The sequence below is a fragment of the Phoxinus phoxinus genome (genome assembly GCF_949152265.1).
Source record: "Phoxinus phoxinus genome assembly, chromosome: 3".
Classification (NCBI taxonomy): Eukaryota; Metazoa; Chordata; class Actinopteri; order Cypriniformes; family Leuciscidae; genus Phoxinus; species Phoxinus phoxinus.
The window spans coordinates 28,261,628-28,280,956 of NC_136878.1; the positions used below are offsets into that span (position 1 = coordinate 28,261,628).

Below are 19,329 nucleotides of genomic sequence, written 5' to 3' on the forward strand. Positions count from 1 at the left end.
GTCCTTAACTCAAGCTGCTTGCAATTACATCATTCTCTATAGGGCACAGCTGATTGGTTCCTGCTGTATCAGTAGCCAATAAGCTTGCATGTTAAACCTTCCAATACTTAGTTAGCATTTGCCGAAGCAGTGCAGCGCACTTTCAGAAACCCTCCATCTTTCCCACCTGCACCTGTATTAGATCTGCCGTGGGCAATTCATGTACACTATATTGTACAGCCGCAGCATCTATTAATTGCTCGCAGCAGTGTGTCATGTGTATTGGCAGTCACAAGTCCCATACTTGCTCTGCAGAAGCAATAACCAACAGCAGCTGCAGCGTACCAGATGTATTCCGAGACCAAATATCTCAACATTGTAATACTCATTACAATGCCAAACACTCTGAGAGTTGTTATGAAATAACTGCTTTTTAAAGACCCCCTGGGGTCAAATCATGTTTGTAATGTTGTTTATATGCCTGTGTGGTGTTTTTACTATTAATTTACTCATGATTTGTCATAAAACATAAGTCTACACAGGTTCTGCTGAGTATTTTCTCCTTATAACCTAGGTTTACCAAAGATCGCCCGTGTTATACGTCACAAGCATGTTGTAACCAATCCCGTCAACATGGGGGAGGGCTTTAGCATATCATTAACTATACTGAAAAGTAGAAGGGTGGGTCTCCACTGACGTTCTAAATTGTTCAAAGCGTTTGTGTAACATTAGCAACACAGTATTAGCTATTTGATAATGTAGTAAAAGACTAATCAAATCAATTATTCATGTGTGCGATATAGAGCGATACATAAAACAATGTTACCATTCTGAAACATTGACTTGTAGACGAGCCCAATTCTTTCTTCCTCTTCTTCTTCTGAATTAGTTTCTGGTTCAAACATCTATGGCTAAATTAAACCAGTATTGCAGCATTTACTCAATGCTGATCAAAGATTACTTTTAAGTGATACAATTATTTACTACAGGGGGATTTTAAGTAAAAACCATTTAGAATTCTAAATTTGAGAATTTGAGTTTTGTAGCTTTTAGTCTGTCATCTATCCATCTTTGAGGTCATCTATAGACTATAAGAGGTCATACCTCTTGTGAAAAAGTACAGTTTATCACACTTTTAGTAGTACTAATTTAGTACTAATTTAGGACTAATTACAGAAATAATATACTTTCAAATATTATACTTAACTGCAAACTGAATACTTGAATTAAACAAATATGTATTATATTTTACATTGATATTAAATCCAGGTCCCTTTAAAGCGGCAGTTCGTAGCTTTTTTGGGTTAAAAATTATCCAAAATAAATGTGTGCAAGTACATATCCAGCCAGTGTTCAAAACTATCTGCTTGCCTTAGCTCGATTCAAAACAGTAAGCTTGTAATAATGTTTTTAATTCCAGTGGTACTGGTGGATTTCCGCGAGAAATTTGAGCATGTCTTTGCATCATTACGTCACATCTGTACACATCAAGAAGGTGTCTCGGCTAGTAGGCTATATTGGTGTGAGGATGTTGGAGCTAGAGATTTATAGCCTTTTCTCACAGCACTGATAATTGAACTTATCAATTTGATGGCGGATCCAGAAAGGTTCAAACAACAATCACCAGTGACAACTGGAGATTCACCCGATGTAAAATGCAAAAGACTTCGGAGTGGCTACAGAAAAAAAAAAGAGACTGCAACCAGGCCCATGCGAAAACAAGGATAAATATCTGAAGGGCATTAAATGTAGTCACGCAATGCTGATGTTGTTAAAGGGTTAGTTCACCCAAAAATGAAAATAATGTCATTAATGACTCACCCTCATGCCGTTCTAAGCCCATAAGACCTCCGTTCATCTTCGGAACACAGTTTAAGATATTTTAGATTTAGTCCGAGAGCTTTCTGTCCGTCCATTGAAACTGTATATACAGTATACTGCCCATGTCCAGAAATTTAATAAAAAACATCATCACAGTAGTCCATGTGACATCAGTGGGTTAGTTAGAAGTTTTTGAAGCATCGAAAATACTTTTTGGTCCAAAAATAACACAAAATAAGACTTTATTCAGCAATGTATTCTCTCCCGGGTCTGTTGTGAATCTGCGTTCAGGACTCCACAGTGACGCTGCTGACGTAAGACGCTGATGACGTGTTATCTGGTGCGCCCAAGCTTCGTTTACAGTCTGAGGGAGACGCACGCTATATTCAAGCTATTCTACATTGTTTGCGTGGATATCATTTTTTTAATGGTGCGTAAATGTGCATGTCGCGGATGAGACACTTTTACAGCATGCGTTTCCCTCAGTCTATAAATGAAGCTCGGGCGCACCAGAAATACACGTCATCAGCGTCTTACGCCATCAGCGTAACTGTGAAGGATTGACAACAGACCCGGGAGAGAATACAATGCTGAATAAAGTCTTATTTTGTGTTATTTTTGGACCAAAAAGTATTTTCGATGCTTCAAAAACTTCTAACTAACCCACTGATGTCACATGGACTACTGTGATGATGTTTTTATTAAATTTCTGGACATGGACAGTATACTGTATATACATTTTCAATGGAGGGACAGAAAGCTCTCGGACTAAATCTAAAATATCTTAAACTGTGTTCCGAAGATGAACGGAGGTCTTACGGGCTTAGAACGACATGAGGGTGAGTCATTAATTACATTATTTTCATTTTTGGGTGAACTAACCCTTTAACATTACAATTTGAGAAAAAAGTATAATTTGCATAGTTTGACGTGATATGATAAGCGATCGTTAGATTTAATCAGCGCGATTTACTGCAACAATTTTTTTCCCTTTGTTGGTCAAAACAGTAAACAGTTACTTACTTGTTCAGATGACATTTTCCGGTGAAAATTATTTTGTTGGTCATACTTCCATTCCATACTATTGATTGCAAATGCCACCATAGACTGTAAAAAAAAGAGTGTATCCACACCGGCGCGTCGACTGACAGCCGCACATTCACCTCAAAACATTGGATTCATCCGCGCTGTGCCATGTCAAGGTACAACTCACGTAAAGTTGATAATTCAGCGAATAACTGCAATTGTAGATTCCGAACAGAGATGGCAACAAAGAGGAAAAACTGCGGACTGCAGCTTTAAAGGGAAATCGCGCTGTGTCAAATGGTGATATGGGAACGCTCTGCATGATTTAAATCAGTCCAATGATTTTCTCAGGGTTTGCTGCCAAATTAGGCACCGGTGCTGTAATTATCTAGCTCTGAAGAGTTAGATGTTGTAAGCATCGATGCAGGAGATGTTGAGGACTCGCCACCTCACTCTCCTGTATATAAGGAGCTGGTGGAGGTTGTGACTTGCGCTGTTGCCAGGTTAAACATCGACTGGCCAGCCAAGAAGCAGTACATCCGTCCCAAAAGTAAATTAGATGAACGTTTCCTGCCCTCTTGGTCACAGCCTCCTCGTTGGACCTGCCGTATTTTCCCCAATCTCCACACCGAGGTGTTCTGGCAAACTGTCCGCCGCCTTAGGAGAGGGAAGCAGTGCCCTACCAACACTGTTTACCATGGAGGTGGGCAGCTGTTGACCTCAACTGGGGATATCGTCGGATGGTGGAAGGAACACTTTGAGGATCTCCTCAATCCCACCAACACGTCTTCCATTGAGGAAGCAGAGGCCGAGGGCTTGGAGGTGGACTCGTCCATACCCCAAGCTAAAGTCAAGGCACCGGGGATGGATGAGATCCGCCTTGAGTACCTCAAGTCTCTGGATGTTGTGGGGCTGTCTTGGCTGACACGTCTCTGCAGCATCGTGTGGCGGTCAGGGACAGTACCTCTTGACTGGCTGTGGTGGTGGTGGTCCCTCTTTTCAAGGAGGGTGTGTTCCAACTACAGGGCGGGAACTACAAGGCCTCCCCGGGAAAGTCTATGCCAGAGTACTGGAAAGGAAAATTCAGCCGATAGTGGAACCTCGGATTCAGGAGGAACAGTGTGGTTTTCCTCCCGGCCGTGGAACACTGGACTAACTCTAAACCCTCACCAGGGTGCTGGAGGGTTCATGGGAGTTTGCCCAACCAATCCACATGTGCTTTGTGGATTTGGAGAAGGCATTCGACTCTGCTAAGGGCTTTCCGGTCCCTGTACGACCGGAGCAGGAGCTTGGTTTGCATTGCCGGCAACAAGTCAGACTTGTTCCCGGTGCATGTTGGACTCCGGCAGGGCTGCCCTTTGTCACCGGTTCTGTTCATAATTTTTATAGACAGAATTTCTAGGCGCAGCCAGGGGCCGGAGATTGTTCTGTTTGGGGACCACATGATTTTGGCTCTGCTTTTTGCAGATTATGTTGTCATGTTGGCCTCATCAGACCAGGACGTTCAACATGCACTGGGACGGTTTGAAGCAGAGTGTGAAGAGACAGGGATGAGAATCAGCACCTCTAAGTCTGAAGGCATGCATGGTTCTCAGAAGGAAAAGGTAGCTTGTCCGCTTCAGGTTTGTGGATTGTTCCTGTCTCAAGTGGAGGAGTTAAAGTATCTTGGGTTCTTGTACACGAGTGAGGGAAGGATGGAACGGGAGATTGACAGACGGATCGGTGCAGCTTCTGCACTAATGCAGTCGATGTACCGGTCTGTCATCCCTAGAAGATCGATTTACCAGTCGATCTACGTTCCTACTCTCACCTATGGTCATGAGCTGTGGGTCATGACCAAAAGGATAAGATCCCGGATACAGGCAGCCAAAATGACCTTTCTCCGAAGGGTGGCTGGGCGCTCCCTTAGAGGTAGGGTGATGAGCTGGGTCACTCGGGAGGAGCTCAGAGTAGAGCCGCTTCTCCTCCACATTGAGAGGGGCCAGCTGAGGTGGCTCGTGCATCTGTTCTGGATGCCTCCTGGATGCCTTCCCGGGGAGATGTGTCGGGCACATCCCACTGGGAGGAGACCCCGGGGAAGACCTAGGACACGCTGAAGGTATTATGTCTCCCGGCTGGCCTGGGAACGCCTCGGTATTCCCCCGGAAGAGCTGGATGGATGGATGGATGACGTCCCTCCCAGAGACTCTGGGCTGGATAGCCATCCAAGACCACAACTCAGCTTGTGAAGTAGGTGTCCGTTGTGATACCCCTGTGACGCTAACCCGTTCCAAGAGTAAGACCCTAGGCAACATTGGGGTCTTCCATAAAGAAAGGGTACGGAGCATCTGTGCATAACCCTTATGGCTTGCAGAGGTTCTCATGTCTGGAATCCAGAATATATAGGAGACTATCACAGTGTTGTCCGCCTGACCAACACGGGGTTGCCTCCCAGCAGCCATGAGCTGGGTTGCCCTTCAAGACCACACCCCAAACTGTGAAGGGGGGATCCGCCATGATGGTCTTACGACGGTGACATACCCCATGCGTGGGATAGGAACCCCCCGATAGTGTGAAGTCAGGGTGGTTGAGGTGTGCAGAAAACTGTTGATGAACATAGGTGAGTAAGCTATGTGTATCTATCTATCTATTAGTGGTTCAACGGATCACAAAACTCATGGTTCGGATCATAATAGGTTTTTTGAGCCACAGATCAGATAATTCTTCGGATCAGCAAGAAAAAAAGGTTAACTTTGCTTTACATTTAATACTTAAAGCACACTTTAAGTACTTCTATACCACATCAAAAACGACTAGTCTGACTAATAAAGTTCAAATATTAATAAAGTATATATAGTATATATAGTTTATATTATTATTAGTGAAAAATAAGAACAAATACACAAATAACAAAACTATTGTAGATAAATACAATATAACAAAGTTACAAATAAAGTAATGTCAAACTGTAGTATTCATTTCAGGTACAGAAATGTAATAATTAAATGTAAAATAACACTATGTCCAATGTATACATTTTATATAGATTCATCTTTGTTAAAGCTGTGTTTTGTAGTTTGATTAGCATTAATGAAATTATGACATTATAGACTATAGAACTATGACATAACAGCAGGTATGCATAGACTACTGTCACTTTAAGACCAAATGCACTGATACAATAATGATGCACATCCTTCTCTTTTTCTCTTTCTCTTGAGACATAACCGACTGTGTTTTCAAGAATACTTTCCGAGACTGGTATTTTGACATAGTTTTGTGTGTATGTGTCCATCCAAGTTCAAGCAAACGCGAAAGAGTAATCAATTCGGAGTTTGCACGCTATCTGAAACGTGCCTCTCTCTGTGTGCGCGCATCTCGGGTGTGTGCAGCTGTCACATTGTTAATGTGTTTTCTGTTGTTTCCATGGACTTTTAGGTTGTTTTTCTCATTCAGTGTTTTTCTTCATCTCTGTCGTCATTTTCATTAGTTCATTTTCATCACCTGTCTAGTTAATCAGTTAATCATCCTTCATTGTCATCACCTGTTGTACCCTCGTCATCCTCTGTGTATTTAAGTTCCTGTCTTTCTCCTTTCAGTTGTCGGTCAATGTTTGTTTGTATATGTTATTGTGTATGGAGAGTGTTACCCTTGCCTGTACCAGTTTTGTTTAAGTTTTATTATAGTAAAAGTTTGAATTGGAACTTTGGGCCTCTGCCTGTCTTCATCCGCACCATACCCGTGACAGATTGACCGACCCCCCTAAAATGGACGATTGGGTAAAAATTTTCGTCCTGGCCAAGGAGAGCCAAGATCTCCCAGCCTTTGCCCATGGAGGGTCGTTTGAGGGAACCCGTCTGGCCAGATTTCGCGGGACCCGTGGAGGCCGCAGTAGTGGCGGTGGTCGAGATGGACCCCGACACCATTCTCCGCTTTGGTCCCACTTCGACCCTGGACGGTTGACGTCCAGCTCCAAGCCTCCTGCACCGCTGGTCCCGTCCAGCCCAGAGCTTCCTGCACCGCTGGTCCCGTCCAGCCCAGAGCTTCCTGCACCGCTGGTCCCGTCCAGCCCAGAGCTTCCTGCACCGCTGGTCCCGTCCAGCCCAGAGCTTCCTGCACCGCTGGTCCCGTCCAGCCCAGAGCTTCCTGCACCGCTGGTCCCGTCCAGCCCAGAGCTTCCTGCACCGCTGGTCCCGTCCAGCCCTGAGCTTCCTGCACCGCTGGTCCCGTCCAGCCCAGAGCTTCCTGCACCGCTGGTCCCGTCCAGCCCAGAGCTTCCTGCACCGCTGGTCCCGTCCAGCCCAGAGCTTCCTGCACCGCTGGTCCCGTCCAGCCCAGAGCTTCCTGCACCGCTGGTCCCGTCCAGCCCAGAGCTTCCTGCACCGCTGGTCCCGTCCAGCCCAGAGCTTCCTGCACCGCTGGTCCCGTCCAGCCCAGAGCTTCCTGCACCGCTGGTCCCGTCCAGCCCAGAGCTTCCTGCACCGCTGGTCCCGTCCAGCCCAGAGCTTCCTGCACCGCTGGTCCCGTCCAGCCCAGAGCTTCCTGCACCACTGGTCCCGTCCAGCCCAGAGCTTCCTGCACCGCTGGTCCCGTCCAGCCCAGAGCTTCCTGCACCGCTGGTCCCGTCCAGCCCAGAGCTTCCTGCACCGCTGGTCCCGTCCAGCCCAGAGCTTCCTGCACCGCTGGTCCCGTCCAGCCCAGAGCTTCCTGCACCGCTGGTCCCGTCCAGCCCAGGGCCTTCGCCGCTGGTCCCGTTCAGCCCAGAGCCTTCGCCGCTGGTCCCGTCCAGCCCAGGACCGCCTTCGCCGCTGGCCCCGGTCAGCTCAGAGTCCTCTTCGCCGCGGGTCCAGTCCAGTGCTGACCTCCCCAAGAAAATTTTGGGGGGGGGCAATAAGTCCTCTGAGGGGATCGTGGAGGCCCTTCCGACACGGTCGCCATGGCCGCCCGAAGGGTCCTCACCGCCATGGCCGCCCGAAGGGTCCTCACCGCCATGGCCGCCCGAAGGGTCCTCACCACCGTGGCCGCCCGAGGGGTCGTCTCCGCCGTGGCCACTCGAAGGGTCCTCACCACCATGGACGCCTGAGGGTCCGTCTGCTCCGCCATGGCCACGCCCTCATCCTGCTCCGCCCTGGCCACCTGCACGTCCTGCTCCGCCCTGGAGGCTTCCTGCTCCAGATCGGCCACCTGTTCATCAGCCTCCAGGGCGCCCACCCTCCCACCCCTTTGGATGTTTTACGGCGCGAGGACGCGCCTGGGGGGAGGGGGGGGTTCTGTCACATTGTTAATGTGTTTTACACATTAATGGGTTTACACATTGTTACCTAGTCAACCGTTATCTGAGATTTGTTTTCATGATTATCGAATGTAAATAGTTTTTTCTCTAAAAACAGTTTAGCCTATAACGCTAGTATAACGCTAGTATATGGGGCATGGAGTAATGACAAATAAAAATCGCTTGTTAATACCACTAACAAGGCTCAAAATAGCCCCACACTAACACGGTAGCATAATGAGGGTCCCTACATGCAAACCGAAGCATTGAGAACTGTGTAAGTGTCCAGACAGTTTAATAAGAAGATATTTTATACATACAGTCAACTTCACGTATATAAGCAGAATCCAGCTTTGAAAAACAGACTCTATCAGTCGATCTACGAACCACCGATCCAAATGCGCTGAACTGTGTAGAATCTCATATGGTCCAGCGCATTTGGATCGGTGGTTCGTAGATCGATTGATAGAGTCTGTTTTTCAAAGATGGATTCTGCTTATATACGTGAAGTTGACTGTATGTATAAAATATCTTCTTATTAAACTGTCTGGACACTGTCAAAGTTCTCAATGCTTCGGTTTGCATGTAGGGACCCTCATTATGCTACCGTGTTAGGGCTATTTCGAGCCTTAGTGGTATTAACAAGCGATTTTTATTTGTCATTACTCCATGCCATATACTGGCGTTATACTAGCGTTATAGGCTAAACTGTTTTTAGAGATAAAACTATTTACATTCGATAATCATGAAAACAAATCTCAGATAACGGTTGACTAGGTAACAATGTGTAATTAGACCAAAGGTTAATTTTGCACCGGAGTTCTCCTTTAAGTATGGATTTGTGTGTCAGGTCGTAAACGGAGAACAACATCCCCAGTGCGTAGTGTGCTCTGAAGTCCTTGCTCACGAGAGTCTTAAGCCGGTAAAAATGCAAAGACATCTGAACACTAAACATCCCAATCTCGCTGCTAAACCTATCGAGTTTTTCCGTAGAAAAGAGGGAGAGTTACGAGGGCAAAAGAAATGTAGCAATGCTTTATTTTTATAGGCTATATTTTACAGTTTTGGATAAAATAGGGCTAAATTTTTTTTGCATAATTTTTGCTTAAAAATAAAGCATTCATAAATTATTTTATGATAAACATATTAATGACTTAAGTGAACTCTATAGTTATAAACGCAAATAATAATAATAATTAGCCTATCATTATTATTATCAGCCTACAAGGCTACGTATTTAGAAGACGCTTGTATCCAAAAAAGGAACACAGCAATTAGTCAAATGTCAGTCATAATACGGGTTATACAAGGTTTTATTTGATTATCACAAATAAACACAAGATTTTGACACATATCCAAGGGTTCGTGCGGAGTGTGAGGCACGGAGGCGCGGGCGCGAACACTTGTATTTCCCTATCAACTGTGGAAACAACTTAACTCTCCGAGAGAGAACAGGTGGATATCGAGCGGCTCATGCAGAATTGTAACACTGATTTTGCGCGTAGAACAATAAAATATAACTGTGTGTGCTTTGAGACTGGGCATAAAATCGATTTGCTGTACATTTCACGCGACGGGAGGGGTTGTTGAGGTGGGGCGGGGGAGGTGCGGGGTCGCGGGGCAGCAGCGCATTTATCATGGGGGTCGCGGGCTAAAAAGTTTGGGAACCCCTGATCTAGCAGAACAAAATACGTGACAAATTATAAACTTTCAGTCTATGGCAGTTAACTTGAAATTAATCTGTGAATCACATGCGTGCCGAACCGTGTGGCCTGGTCCGTACGGATCACGGATTAACAACGATCCCTTTAACCCCTACTATCTATCTATCTCGAACTTTGTAAAATAAAACATCATATTGTGAGCATCATCCCTCATAAATTAGCAAGGGAAGGGCAGCACAAATAAACAATCACACTGAAACAGACATGCTGTTTCTAAAGACAAAGAAGCTGGGGATTCGGTGACGTAGGTGCCCTTTTATGGTCTATCTCCGTCGGCTAATAGCACAGGCTTCAGACACCGGCACACACTGAAGGCGTTCCCAAAGTGTCAATGCCATAACACAGCGTTGAGCTCCCTCGCAGCGTAATTTTCCTATCCCCACAAATGACAAGATGGGTTATACGTAATCCCAAATAGCTTGTTGATGGGATGTACTACACCAGGGAAGTAAAGACAGCTCTAATATAAAGTGAAGTAGATTTCTACATACATTTTGTTGAAATTGTGCCAATTTTACACAGCATAGTCAAGCTTATGTTCTGGAATCGGTCACTGATTAGAATAGAATAGAATGAGGCATTTATATAGCGCTTTCATATGTACTACTGTACACCCAAAGCGCTTTACAATGATGTTGTGGTCTCTTCTCAACCACCACCAGTGTGCAGCATCCACTTGGATGATGCGACGGCAGCCACAGTACAATGGCGCCAGTGCGCTCACCACACAAGCTATAGGTGGAGAGAGGAGAGAGAGTGATATAGCCAATTCAGTGGATGGGGATTATTAGGAGGCCATGATTGGTAAGGGTCAATGGGTGGAATGTGGCCAGGACAATGGTAAATGCAGTCACCAGGGGTGGAAAGAGTACTGAAGAAGAATCTACTCAAGTAAAAGTACCATTACTTTCCAAAAAAAAAATGAAGTGTGTAAAAAGTACTTTTCAAAATCATAAATAGTACAATAAAATCGTATTTAAAAGTACTCATCAGTAGTGAGTACTGCTGCAGGTTCTACCCCTTATAATAACACTGAACAATGCAATTTAAAAATGTAGAAAACACTGTACTGTAATTCACATTCTCTTTTGGGGAATACTATATCCTCCAACAGTTACTATATCATCTCCAACAGAGTTTTATTTTTTTCACATTAAGCATTTTGGAATGTCCCCAACACACTTTTCACTTTCACGCATTTCACGTTCATAATAACCTCATCAAGAGTAAACAGGCTGTAGACTGCTGCAGGTCTACTGCTGCGTGAGTGAGAGACGTGGCAGCAGAGAGTGAAAGAGGCAGCGGAGAGTGGAAGATAGACGCGCAATCTGCAGCATCTCTTCATCCACATTTTCCCTACTGAGCCAACAGGGTTTTAGATTATGAGAGGTACTTTAGGTTTGGAGAAGTTCCACTCAAAAAGACTGAAACAAATTATTTCAAAATAAGGTTGCGCAACAAATAATCCTTATCCACCAGTTTGACTGGATGAGCTGTAACATTTCCTTCATGTTCTATTTTCTGACATCAACATTAAGCTTTGTATTTTTAATGTGACGGTATAACAAGAATGTTTATCTATGTTTAATCTATGTTTTTTCTATTTGCATGTGTTTTCTTCAGTTGCAGCATATTGAGCTCTCTCAGCCACCTTTGGTAAATACACTATTTATTGTCTGTCAGAATGGCCCTGTCCCAAATGGCACCTAAGCACTTGCGGTCTTCCTTCAAGTCCGCACTTTCGTGACGTAACGTCGTTTTGACTGTCGGGAAGAAGTCCCATAGGGTGATACCGTAGGGTGTGCCATTTGTCATTTTAGGTTTCAGAAGGGTGCTCTCGAGCGTCCCCGTTTGCGGTCGATATGCGCCCTCGATGCGCACTTTTGCTGAGCCCGCACTGATATGAACTCCGCAGCAGACTTCTTTCCGAAAGTCAAAGCGGCGTTACGTCACGAAAGTGCGGACTTGAAGGTAGGCCGAGAGTGCTTAGGGTGCCATTTGGGTCCTAACTTAAGTTAAAAAAAAATGTATATCCTTTCCTCACTAACTTCCCTCCATCTTTTTTCCTCAGATGTATGTCATTGCTTCTGTTGCATGAGCACCCACTACTGGCAGAAAGCCTTGAAATGTGTTCAAATGAAACACCCTAAACCTTGGTTATACTCCAGTTTGGACGCGTACATTGACAGCACGGACAAAACTATTATTATGAGCATTTATATATAGCGCTATGCATATATACTACTGTACACCCAAAGCGCTTTACAATCATATCGGGATCTCTCCTCAACCACCACCAGTGTGCAGCATCCACTTGGATGATGCGACGGCAGCCACAGTACAACGGCATCAGTGCACTCACCACACACCAGCTATGTGGAGAGAGGAGAGGGAGTGATAGAGCCAATTCAGTGGATTGAAACTATTTGGATTGAAAAAAAAAACTACTTGTATTTATACTACTAAATAGTGTATGCTGGGGTCCGCTAGGCGGACATGTTCTGCACATGCGCAGTAGATCTGCGCAGTTGGTGCTGATGCGCAGTTGGTGCTTTTGCAGCCTAGTCCGCGTGGTCACAAAAAATGAGAGGCACGCAGATTTCCGCAAAGAGCCTCCGCGCACACCCTCCGATGATAATTTTTACGTCACACGGACCCTCGCGGACACGGAAAGTATAACACTAGCTTAAGCCCTTGATCACTTGTAATCCGCTATATATTGTTTCCTTATGAATTTCTATAGGCCTGTATTTATTAGGGATGTGTATCTCCATAACTCAGGCCGATGCGATACGCATCTCGATGCATAGCCAACGATACAATACATTAACTGTACATATAAGCAGCTACCGATGCGATGCAATACGATTCACTACTAGCCGCCTTTCTACTGCACACGACAGACGACAGCTGTCAGACCGGAAGTCATTCATTTCCAATGGAGAGTAGTAGGGGAGCTGCGATGCGGTGTGATCCGCTTTCGATTCGATGATGCGATTCAATGTAATACAATGCAATGGAGAAAATTATGATGCTATGCAATTCAATATGGTATAGATAGTTAACTTTAATTTATTTTGTTCAGATATAGGCCTACAGCAAATCATAAAGTAGCTTTAAGTGCCATCTGACGTTTAACGCATGGCTCTTTCTCAAACAAAAGATTAAGTAAAAACAGACATTCGTTTCCTGTCCTGTCTCCAGTTACACATTTAACAGCTCACACATTTAACAGTGAAACAATTTAAGGATGAACTCACACTGTGTCGGCACTTCAAGTGTGTTGTTAAATTAGTCGTACTGCCTGTATATTTTATAGCATAGGTATACAATGTAAAGTATAGCTAGTTCCAGGTAGGTGACTCTCAGGACACGCCTTCGTCTCCATAATGTTGTGATACGTCATATTTACGTAGCAGCTGCAGTAGTGGTGATGAGAGAACACGCTTGAGCAACAGTTCAGAAAGGAGAAATCAATCTAACAGTCACATAATAAAATAGTGGTCACAAATTATTGGTCACTTTCTAAATAGTAAAAGTATAGCGCATCTACTAATAATTCTATATGAATAAATAGTTGTTTACCGATGCAGATAGGCTATGTTAGAAACGATGCATCGCGATACAAATGCCAACTTGTATCCGATGCACACTTATTTAAATGCCGATGCACCGATGCGACTCTGTGAATCTTACCATCCCTAGTACTGTATGTATGCTTGGGCTGTTAAAAAATGTAATCTAACAAATAATACATATTAATATATGGATATATTTATATTAAATATAAAAAATACACAAAAATGATAATAATACAATAAACTATATCCGCGTAAAAAAAAAGTCAACTTAATAGTAGGCTACAATAATTAAATGCGGTTAAATGTCAAAATAACGGCAATATCATACACTAATTGTGTGGGGTGGGAGACTGGGAGTAAATTAAGCGCAATCTGCTGTGACATCACAATCATGTTGTATCATGGTCTGATTTGCTCCCTCTGTCAAAATCAAGGGGTCGAGGGTCCGTTCAAATAAACTTCCCTCGTCCAATTGACTAAGTTGAACAAACTTCAAAATGGCGGTGGCGATTCCCCTGAGGTGAAGTGCTTAGGGAAGTTCGTGAGTATGTCTTAAAGTGGAGTTATATACTCAATGTTCCAGTAAATGAACATTTTTGATTATGGCAATGCATGATACAGTTGTTTCCACAGATGCATGAAATTAAATTAAAACAAGAAGCATGTAACAACCACAAACGGAGCGAAAATATCGGAGTAAAAGTACACAATTTTTAAAGTACAATTTCTGAAAAAATAAACTATATGAGTATTTGTAATTTGTTACTTCACCCATGCACAACACTCCAAACTGAGTGGATCCATTTTTGTGACTCCAATCTGACTTGAGTTAACTCTAATTTTGCCAATGACTTTGTCTCTATGGAAACACACACTAATACCACTCAGCAGAAAGTTCCAAAGCAAGACTGTGCGTTCTTAGAATCCCATTTGTTTCTCTTTCAATGTCTGGTTCTACCAATAACATTAAAATAACACTAAAAGTATTTGCATTAATTTGTCAGCCTTGTCATGAAAATTGTTTAACTATTTTAATTATATTAATATATAGGATTTGATTAGGTCCACTCCTAACCCCACCCCTAAAACTAACTGTCAGTGAGGCGTCAGCAGATTGTATGAAAACATAAAGTGAGAAAGTAATTCATACAATTCGCCACGAATTCACCCAAACGTAACATAGTTATAAATTGCCATGAGTAAATCAGTTATTAATATGGCAATGGTCCTGCAGTGTTAAAAAATAAAATAAAAATAAAAATCTTCTATTAAACATTTTTGAATACTTAAAAAAAAGTATTAGTAGTTAATCATAAAATAGCTGGAACCACAATTACATATTAAATAAAAATGTGTGAGACATAGATGTTGATAGTTCTTTTAGGCAACATTCTTGACAGTGAGTGATTATAGCAGCTGTGTTGTTACACATAACATCAAGTGTATGACACTTGGGGTCCTTTCATTTTGTGCTGGAGGTGAATTACAACCTCAACTTAATTCATATACACTCAAATTTATTTACATAAAAGTAATGTTCACATAAATATAGTGGCAGTAGATGACAGAAGTATAGGTTGTCAATTATAATTTGGTATTATCCATTCGCTTATTATTAAGTTGTTATGATTACTTCATACTCAAAAGAGAAATTACCAATTTGTCAGAACAAAAAAAAAATTATTGCATGACTAGCAACAATCTCATCATCAGGATGCAATGGCATTTTATTTTAGATTCAGAGCTGGGTCTTTTTTAAGCTGTTTCAGAATAGCTCATAAACACATCTGTAAGATATAAATGTAAAGCAATACAGTACAAGCAATGGCACAGTCTTTTTGAAATAAACAGACAAGAACCAATTGTATCTGTGTAGCTTGTTTATCTCAGCATGCATAATTTGTAGCAGTTTTGTCTTGTGGCTATTATGTTTAAATGCTAGAACATATGACTATATTTCAGGAACTGATGGTGACTCCCTAACACTAATGGGTGGCACCAAAAACCTTTTTTATAGTCTAGCAGCACTTCTAAAAATGTTAATTTTTCCGGCTTGTCATGAATAGCCTTTCATATGGTCCTATCTTAAAGCGGTCATTCTAATGGTGAACAGCATCCTCTACTGCCAAACACAACATAAACTCAGTGTTAACTGAAGCCTAGAATACTACTAGAATAGATGGTCACTTTTCTGGTCACGACAGCCCCAAGGAGATTCATAAATGTCAGTTGAAAATTAAAGCATGTATAACATTAGCTAGAACAAGGGACTTTAAAGATGCAAAGAATTACATATATGGTTCCTGGCATTGCACTGACCTGTAATAATGTTGTCAAGAAGAGTTGTGGGCATGCAGAAAATCCCAACAAGAAGGTCACTGATGGCGAGGTTGAGGATGAAAAGGTTGGTGACAGTGCGCATGTTTTTGCTCCGCAACACAATGAAGCACACCACTCCATTTCCGACCATGCAGACCAGGAAAATTAGAAGGTAGGACACTATAAAGACTGCTGCTACTGATGGCTGATGCAGGTAATATCCGACATATGTAATGTTGTTCTGAGGTAAGAAGAATTCACCGGAGCCATTGAGAAAAGTCCAGTTACCATCATCCACTAGGGCAAAGTTCAGGTCCAGTGTTTCATTCATTTTCGATCTGAGGATAATAGAATAGAGTTGATAGATGGGTTTTATTCCCATAGTTCCCCTCAAACAATATCAAGTCTTTTTGGTATTGTTTCCCTTTTTTGCTCGCATGCAGCTGCTACTGAACAAATCTGTTTATCCATTTATCTCTGACTTCCAGCTGTATAATTAACTGTGCATATTGTAAGCGATTGATTATTGACAAATAACGCCGTACCATTAGCCTACTTTTTATAAAGTGGCTTGCAGTTATCTACACTCTGCAGTCACATGCATTTGCCTCTGTAATCAATAAAAAATGATCATGTAGACACATCAATACTTCAGATGACTTTGAGCCTGGTTACATATAATCTGAAATATGTTATTGGCTACTTCATTTGTATCGGGAGTTCATTTGTGAAGCACACCATTAACAGAGTCAGAGATCATCTAGTTGTGAGATACAGTCTGGATCAAATAATAATGGGTCAATTCTGCCTGCCACTCACATTGTTTTTATTTGGTATGCAACTGAAGTAAAGTTTCTATTTATTTGATTTTATTAATGAAATAATCATCATACATCTCAGAGGATAAATCAAATCGAATCAAATACAGATAAACATATCTTTAACGTTCTAATATTAGGCCGTTTTATACCGGAAAATTACAATGAGAGTACTTACAGTATGCTTCAGCTACTTGTAAATACTTAAATGCACAGTAGCAACTACAGCTAGTATGTTAATTATATGCATATCTTTACTGATATTATAAAAAATTTACCACAACATTACACATTTTGTCATTAACACTTTTAAATATATTAACAAAAAATAATAAATAAATTTAAAAAAAACATACAGAGTGCTTATTGTAGCCAACCAGGCAATATCAGTCTTTCTTACCTTTTTATATACCCAGTTTCCCCAAAGTACTACCTGTCCCCAGGTAAAAACGAACACCTCGTTCGCCTGGTCCTCCACGGAGAGACATTAGGAGACTTTTGAAAGCTTTTTAAACGAGTAACATCTGAATTATTGTTTAGGAATGAATTTAATTTCCTCTTAAATAGAACTCCGACATATTGCGTGCCATAATTCGTAGTTTCAATAAGTTTTCCAAGCGAAGCAAAGCTGCCGGTGTCAGATCCACACTCTTCAGCGGACTGTCAGTGAACAATGCGCGGGCACGACGGAGAAGAGGAGAGAGAGACTGGCGGAGTGATGATGCGCTTTAAGCGTCACAGCGCGTGTGGTGATGGACACAGCATTGAATTGTGCTCTGGGCTCTACTTGCGTCCAGTGTGATAGTTTCAGCTTCGGACTACAGAACACACAAAACATCAAAGGGTAAACAGTTAAGCACAAAGTGTTTTTAATATTTATTTTGCACTGTGAGCTTTTGCATTGAAGCTAAGATTATTGCTTTATTTAATCAAGCGGCGCATTTGGCGCAATTGATTTCAATTTAATTTACAATTGTATTAGTGCTTTTCAAGGTTCTATAATCATGTTATCACCGTTCTGGGATCGTATTTATATTTGCATGTCTATGTGTATCAGCAATAGGGGGCACCATTCACTAGTGTTTGTGAACAGGGCACCCATTCCAACAGGGTTCCTTGCTACATAAAGGTATAATTCCCCAAAAATGTAAATTCTGTTATTATTTACTCACCATTATGTTGTCCAAAACCTGCATGAATTTCTATATTCTGTGGGTCACAAAATAAGATGCTTAGTAGAAAGTTGGGGACTGACAGATTCAGTCTCCATTCACTTTCACTTGATCTGTTTCCAGATAATGAAAGTGAATGGTAACTGTCTTTCTGCCTAACATCTGATTTTGTGTTTCGTTTAGGGGTCGTATCCTACAAGTTTTGAACAATGTGAGTTTTCACTTTTGGGGCGAACGTACTCGGTTACTAACGTAACCTCGGTTCTCTCTAGAAGAGGGAACGAGTACTGCGTCGAAGAACGCTACGGGAAAGATATTTCTTTGTCGAGATTGAAGCCTAAAATTAATCCTTAATTTTGTAATAATGTAAAACGCTTTTCTGAAGCATACAACCTAGGCGGAGCAATACAGCTCACCCATTGGCTGCTCTGCCAGAAAAGCACAGCCTATGCGAGGCCAGGACGCTGACCAATGAGGGCGCTTCGCGCCCTTCTGCGTCACCTCCCGCCCAAACAGGCGTGGCCTAGGCCTATAAATACGAGCATAGCTGTCTAACACGCCGATTTTCGTCAATGAAGCGACGCAGCGCGGACACGCACGGCCATGAGACGCAGTACTCGTTCCCTCTTCTAGAGAGAACCGAGGTTACGTTAGTAACCGAGTACGTTCTCTTACGTAGAGTTCTCTCGTACTGCGTCGAAGAACGCTACGGGAACCCCATGTAAAACGCCGTGCGTGCTCTTGGACCGACACAGACACCTAAGGGCGCGCGCGCCCTGGTATACAAGTGCCTACCCCCAGAAGTATAGGGAGAGCGGCTAAATTAGCATCATCCCTTTATAGTAGTGCCTCTTAAGGCATAACAGCATATATATGTAAATATAGATATATATGAGGGGTAATAGCATGCTCAAGGGACACATTGTCAGTGAGTGATGCTTAAACATTGAAGTGACCTGGGCCGCAGCGCGGGGCAGGAACACTTATACACATTAAACATTGAAGTGACCTGGGCCGCATCGCGGGGCAGGAACACTTATACATATTAACATAGAAGTGACCTGGGCCGCAGCGCGGGGCAGGACACTAATACATAGTCTTCTAGACCGAGAGCAGTTTAGCCTGCAACGCAGGAACCTCTAGGTTATAGAACCTAATAAATGTAGACGGGGAGGCCCAGCCTGCCGCCATACAGATATCTTGTAACGAGATTCCGCTATACCAAGCCCATGAAGAGGCCATGCCTCTCGTGGAATGTGCTCTGATGCCCAAAGGGCATTCCAAACCTCTAGATGCGTAGGCTAGCGCAATGGCGTCCACTACCCATCGAGACAGACTCTGTTTCGTCGCGGCTCGCCCCTTGGAGCGTCCGCTGAACGAAACAAAGAGCTGCTCCGTCTGTCGAAAAACAGCGGAGCGGGACACGTAAGCTCTTAATGCCCTGACCGGGCAAAGGGAGCTATTTCCGTCCTCTGAGGCCGGCAGGGCCGACAGGGAGATGACCTGAGCCCTGAACGGTGTGTTGAGGGACTTAGGCACGTACCCATGCTTCGGTTTCAATACGACTACAGAGTCGTTTGGCCCGAACTTCATACAAGAAGCTCTCACTGAGAGCGCTTGTAAGTCTCCCACACGCTT

General features: G+C 43.1%; 1 protein-coding gene across 2 annotated transcripts in view; it reads right to left on the bottom strand.

Annotated features, from left to right (window-relative positions):
• The window catches only part of npffr2a (neuropeptide FF receptor 2a), a 45,720-nt gene that overhangs the window by 15,583 nt on the left and 10,808 nt on the right, over positions 1-19,329 (bottom strand). Inside the window, exons 1-3 of one of the 2 annotated variants that reach the window (XM_079606296.1) lie at positions 17,692-17,724; positions 16,920-17,337; positions 15,702-16,039 (exon numbers count right to left, since the gene is read on the bottom strand). In XM_079606296.1, the coding sequence (XP_079462422.1) occupies positions 15,702-16,032 (331 nt within the window). In that variant the 5' untranslated portion in view covers positions 16,033-16,039; positions 16,920-17,337; positions 17,692-17,724. Of the gene's footprint in view, positions 1-15,701; positions 16,040-16,919; positions 17,338-17,691; positions 17,725-19,329 lie in introns of those variants that run through there. The other variant, XM_079606295.1, reaches the window with a different exon arrangement.